We start from the raw sequence: 5866 nt of genomic DNA on the forward strand, positions 1-5866 counted from the left end.
TTGCTTTAGCCTCCCGGATCCCTTTACGGGGTGGATTGGATTTGCCGTCACCACCACCACCACCCGCTTCCCAAAGATGCTAATTTATGGCGGGAGCGCTCTCGCTCTCCCGGCGGGTCTGCTGCCTGCCGGAGCGGGCAGGTGAAGGGAGAGCCGTGTGAACCGGGCTGATGCAGCCACCGAGAGCGACTGGGGGAGCCCCGGCGCCGGCAGCTGAGCCCGTTCCCGGGAGTCGCCGAGCCCCGAGGCGGCTCGCCCCGGGAGGCAGGTGCCCGAGCTTCCGCCGCCGCCGCAGGTGAGTCCCTCTCCCCCTGCGCTTTTCTGTGACTTTTGTGCCCCCGCCTTCTCCCTCCGTTTCCCCCCACATCCCCACGGCGCGTTTGTTTGTTTTTCTTAAAATTACAGATGCAGGGAAAACCGCCTGACATCATGGGAGCGGGACAAGAGCGCACTTTGAAGGGCTCCTGGGCAGGACTTCAAGTGAAATCATACGCCGGGGAGGAATCCGATACCGGCTTGGAGAAAGCAGCGGGGCGGCCCCTGCCAAACCCAGGAATGCGCGAGGGCCCGCGGCCGGCGCCCCCCGCCCGCCGCCCCGCAGGAGGCGCAGCGCCGGCACCGCCGCTCCGCGCCCCGCCAGCTCCGCCGGGGCCGCGCGGGCCCGCGCCTCTTCGCCTGCGAATAAGCGGGACAGATTGATGCCTCTGAGAAAACAGCGAAATCAATCAGGATTTGCAATGGCAGAGTTAATTTTCCGATTGCAAGAGTGTTTAAAATTCCCAGAAGGCAAATTAATATACACATTATTTCATTTTTCCTTCAGTAAGTCTGTCGCTGACTTAATCGCTTTTGGCTCTAACCCGGGGAGCACCAGGCATCTGCAGTCCCCAGTTTCAGCAAAGGAAAGGGTAGGCCCTGAGTTTTAAAACAGATTTATCTCTTTCTAATGATTTTTTTTTTTTTTTTTTTTTTTAATGAGGCAGAGATAGCGGTTGTCAGCCGACAAAGAGCACCGGCTGAGTGCCTGCTGCCCAGGAATGCTGCCGCGCCGGCAGGAACTCGCTCAGAGGGACACAGAAGTGAGAAAGGAAGACCTGCTGGCGGCAGGAGCCTCACGGATAGGAACTGGGGATTTTTCTCACTCGGGTGTTCAGCTTGCTGAAAAGGTGTTGCACCGGCTGGCCCAGAGGCCTCTTGCCGGTTGCAAAAGAGCCAGTCAGCTTTAAGTCCATCAAGCGGGGCCTCTCCCGATTTCTGAGGCCGACCACGGTGTGATTCGTGGCTTTTATAGTGCACTTGATTCCTCGTTCATATTTCTCAGGAATCCCCTTCCACAAAACACGCCTTCTCTTCAGCATCGAGCATCTTGTCTGGTTGGTTATTTTTTCAATTCCCGGAACTTTTGTTCTACCTAAATGTGAGGAGTTTTCCCCACCTTTCCCCCAAAGGGGGATTTCTCCCCCAAAAGGAATAACCGAAACCTTCTATAACCTCCCATATTCCCTTAGCTCCTCTGCCAAAGCTGCGCCTGCTCCCCGTGCCTCTCGCCTTCGCTGCAGCCGAGGTAACGCGGGCAGACATTACCTGCTCCTCGGCAGCCGACCGCATCGGAGCCGGGGGTCGGAGTCGCTGAGAAGGCAGCCGCGGGTGTCAGGGTGCCGGGGAAAGGCAACGACCCTTCGGGAACTCGCAGCGGCTTCCCCTCCTCTCCATCACTGAGACCTGCGACCACCAGGGCCGTCATCTAATTTTCAAGTGCTTGCTAATCCGTCAGTGCAAACAAGCGCTGCAAACTCTCTACTGTAAACACTGCGCACTGGTTTAAAATATGCCCGATATGATATTCATAATAGTGCTGTGTGGGTAATACATGGCAACATGGGGATGTGGAAACAAATACAGGAAATAAAGTCAACTCATGGGCTATGCAAACAGGCTCTGTCTTGAAAAAGTACCCCATCCTATTTACCATAGACACTGGGCGGCAGAGTCCCTGTCTCCACGGAGGGCACTGCTCACCTCCCAGGGCGGCAGCGGTCCCCGCGCACCCGCGCACCTTTCGCGGCCGCGGAGGGGCAGGAGGCGCCGCTCCCCGCTCCCTGCCCGGCTGCCAAGCGCTGGGAGATAAGCAAGTGACAGCAGAGACCCAGTCAGCTGTCCGGTTATAAGGGCTGAGGTTTGGTTTGAGTTGTTATGTTTTCTGGCTTTTTTTTACAACTTCCCTTTCACCTTCCTTCCAAGTCCTTAGATCTGCAGACTCCCTCTTTTTTTTTTTTTTTTTTTTTTTTTTTGCAGCTTGGGTTCTCGCCGCATAATGGGACCCCGCGGAAAGTATGGTGAAAAGAAAGAGAGACAATATGCGCTCTACACGTAGAAAAGGAGAAGAGGGCGGGTTAGAATATCCCTCCGTGCTTTGCACAACGAAAATGCGATCGCTAGTATATATATATAATGTAAAACCCTAGAGAGCAGAGCAGTCAAACATCACTTCCACCGGAAAACCCAACTCGCTAGGCACTTCCCTATTTCAATCTCACTTTCTTTTGCTTTCCCTTTGGATGAACGAATCCCTGTTTAAAACCGATGCCACTTCCTCAGGGATATCAGCAAAAGTACCTGCACCGGGGGCTGGGGAACGGGCCCGCTCCTGCCTTACATCTGAGGGCAAAACACGAAGGCAGGGATAGAGCTCTGCTGTGAAAACTCCGCTCCCTGCGCAACTCCGCCGTGCCTGGCGTGAAGATTAAAGGGGGAGAGGGAGAGAAAGAGAGAAGAGACAATACCTTCCTCTGCAGATGCAGTGAGTTTCGGCACAGAATAATAAAGCTGTCTCAATAAATAACGTGCCTGTGTCTGTCAGTAGCTAGTTTATTTGCGTTTTTCGCCTGGTTTGTTTATACTAGTGCCCCCTCTCTCTTGGGTGTCTTTACAGCTGAACAAGCAGGTATTTATCTACAGTTCTAACCCTGAGTTTTCAGAGAGACCAAACTTTCAGATTATTAAAATTTCAATCATATTTATTTATTGCAGAAAAATAATATACAATGATATTTACAAAACAATCATAAAAATAGGAATGCATTTAGACACCGGATCTATTTGCATTTTAACATGGGTCATCAATAAATAAATAAAATGTTTATTTTTTTCTCAGAGGAAAAATAATAATAATAAAAAAGTTAGGAACCGGGTATATAACAGCTTGATCCCAGCTTATTCCCCCCTAAAAAAATTTAAAAAAAAAATAAAAAAAGGTTTTCATCTCTACAGGGATATTTTTGGTTGGCTGCTTGGTTTCATTCAACAATGAAGAAAGTCCACAATAATGTATTTCCTTTCATCAGTGGCTCATAAGCACGACCTCTTGGGAATGCATGCATGCAAAAAAAAAAAAAAAATAAAAGGGCAAACAGAAAATAAAGTTCAATTCCAACATTCTTCGTCAAAATAAAAAAAAAAAATCGAACGATTCAGACTTCTATCAGAATGTAGAGATGTGTGGATTGTACCGACGCCCAGAGGGTAGTCACTGTCCAAAGCCCTTCTCTCTTTCTCTTTCCTTAAGTGCTCCCCACGCCCTGCTTTGAATTTGGATTTTACTCTTCTAATTTCCAAGAAATCCTTGGTACATTTTTTGGTTAGAAAATATTTTAAAAATCGTATCCAACTTCAGAGTCTCTAGATTGTCCATTCTCTCCTTCTGTGGGAACAATGTCATCTGCAAAAACCCAGAAAGGGCGGAAAACTCGTTACTGAAACGAAAGTTACACAAATATCTACCTACACCTCTCTGTCTTTGGAAATAACGCGTATCGGGCAGGAATGGAGAAGGGAGAGCTCGCCGTGCGGGCGGTGCGGTGGCCGAGTGACACCCCAGCCGGCGGTCCCTGGTGTCAGGGCCGAGGAAAGGGACTGCTGGGGCGGTAGGAAACCCTCGTCGGGCAGCACAACGAGAGGACATGGATTCACTTCAAAATACGAGCAGCACCAGCAGCACCAGCAGTGGCGGCAGCAGGAGCCATCCCAGCAGCCCTGCCGGCTCCGCAGCGTTTGGTGAAGAAGTGATCTCAGGCCGGCCCCATCTGGCTGGGGCACACCCGCACGGCCGCCGCGTCCCGCCCGCAGCCCACCCCGCCGGCAGCGCCCGGCCACGCGTGGGCCCCGCGGGGCTCGGGGCGCACCTCGGGCCGCGCAGGAGGAGGGACAGGCCGGAGCGGGGGAGGCACCCCCGGCCGCCCCGCTCTCCGGCTGCCCCGGGAGGCCAGGCCCCTCCGGGCGGGGCGCGGGCCCTCTCGCCCCACGGCCACGCGTGCTCGGCTCACGGCGCGGCCGGCCGCCTCTTGCCTCCCTCCCCCCTTTCTTCGCGCCGGTTTCGGGGCCCCTGTCTTACCTAGGGCTCCTGCCGGGGGGATGCGGGTGGGGGACGCCGCCTGCTAGTGGGATGCGGACATGGACCAGGCGCCCTCCATTCTCCACACCGAGAAGGCGTAGCTGAGCCGCTCGTGGGCCACATAGCTGCAGCTTGCCATCTTGGAGTCCAGCTCGTCGCTCTGTAAGACCTGGTAGAGGAAGTCGATGTACCTGGCCGCCAGCTTGAGGGTCTGGATCTTGCTCAGCTTGTCCGAGGGCAGCGTGGGGATGATCTTCCGCAGGGCGGCGAAGGCTTCGTTCAGCGACTGCGTGCGCTGCCGCTCCCGCACGTTGGCCATGACCCGCTGGGTCTGCAGCTCCTCGTAGGACTGGGGGCTGCCGCCGCCGCTGCTGCTTCCGCCGCCCCCGCCGCCCCCGCCCGCCCCGCACTTCTTGCCCCGCTTGCCTTGGGCCGGGCTGCAGGGCTCGTCCGCGGCCCCGACGGCGCCGCCGGCGCTGCGGCGGCTGGAGCGGCGCTTGCGCCCCCCTCTCTTGTTGTTGGGCAGCTGCTGCCGGTCCGGCTCCTCTTCGCTGTTGCTCAAGCTGTCGTCGGCGGGGGAGACTGGAGAGTTTGACTCGTCCTGCTGCATCATCTCTGGGGGGAGACGCGAGAAGCGGGCCGGGAGGGGGGGGAGGGCAGGGAGAAGAGGGGGGCACCTAACCCGCCAGCTCCCCCTTGATCGGCTGCTTCGCTGGCCTGCGAGGAGAAGGAGGAGGGAAGGAAGGAGGGAGGACCTCACTTTGGGGGGAGGGGGGATGGCATCAGGATCCAAGAGGAAAAAAATAAAAAGGCCAACCAAAAAAAAATATCCCTCCCGATCCCTCCTTGGAGCCCCTTCGAGGTGTCTGGGATTGGGAGAAAGTTGAAGACTTGGAGGTTCTTATAGCTCCTGCTGGCGGAAAGTTTGGGGGCAGCAGTGTCATTGGCCTGACGTGGAGAGGAGGGACTTTTGCTGAGTTTTATAGGAAAGTTTCCGCTTCCCCCCCTCCACGCCCTCCCCCAATTATTTTTTTTTCAAGCCATTCACAAGTGATCTGGCTTCCCCACAGGCATGCACATACATCTCTACCCCAACCTCTTTCTCCGTTTCCCTCTCCGTGGTTTCTCTCTCAAACTCCTTCGGTTAGCGCTCGGCTTTGGGGTGGTGCTGAAGGCCGGGCCGGGAGGTTATAGGGGTGCCCAGCACCCCGTGAGCTGCTGCGGGAGGGTCACCGAGCCGCTCAGAGCCTGTGCTGGGGACAGCCGCCCGGAGCGGCCGGGGTAAGCCCGAACCTCTCGGGCTTTCTTCGCCGCAGCGGACACGGCTTGTAGCAAAAAGGAGGAAAAGGGAATTACCCGCGGCGCAGCATCAAGGCGCATCCTAATTTTGACCCGCTTTAGCACACGCCGCCCTTCCCAATCACTGTGCGCCTTGGGATCTGACTTGCGGAGGGAGTCGCACATTTTTGGGCTTGG

The 5866-nt window shown here is 55.6% G+C and overlaps 1 protein-coding gene across 1 annotated transcript; it reads right to left on the reverse strand.

Moving 5' to 3' along the window:
• Nucleotides 1-3449: 3449 nt before the first annotated feature.
• TWIST1 (twist family bHLH transcription factor 1) lies at nucleotides 3450-5286 on the reverse strand. The gene is made up of 2 exons (XM_002190068.5): nucleotides 4391-5286; nucleotides 3450-3718 (listed from the first exon to the last, which is right to left on the reverse strand). Exon 1 carries the CDS (start codon nucleotides 5001-5003, stop codon nucleotides 4434-4436), a length of 570 nt encoding a protein of 189 aa, XP_002190104.2. The 5' UTR covers nucleotides 5004-5286; the 3' UTR covers nucleotides 3450-3718; nucleotides 4391-4433.
• Nucleotides 5287-5866: the final 580 nt, after the last annotated feature.

The sequence above is a fragment of the Taeniopygia guttata genome, chromosome 2, assembly GCF_048771995.1.
Source record: "Taeniopygia guttata chromosome 2, bTaeGut7.mat, whole genome shotgun sequence".
Taxonomy (NCBI): Eukaryota; Metazoa; Chordata; class Aves; order Passeriformes; family Estrildidae; genus Taeniopygia; species Taeniopygia guttata.

Coding starts and splice junctions, on each gene's coding strand:
- TWIST1 (XM_002190068.5), bottom strand. CDS start 5,003: ATGATGCAGCAGGACGAGTCAAACTCTCCAGTCTCCCCCGCCGACGAC.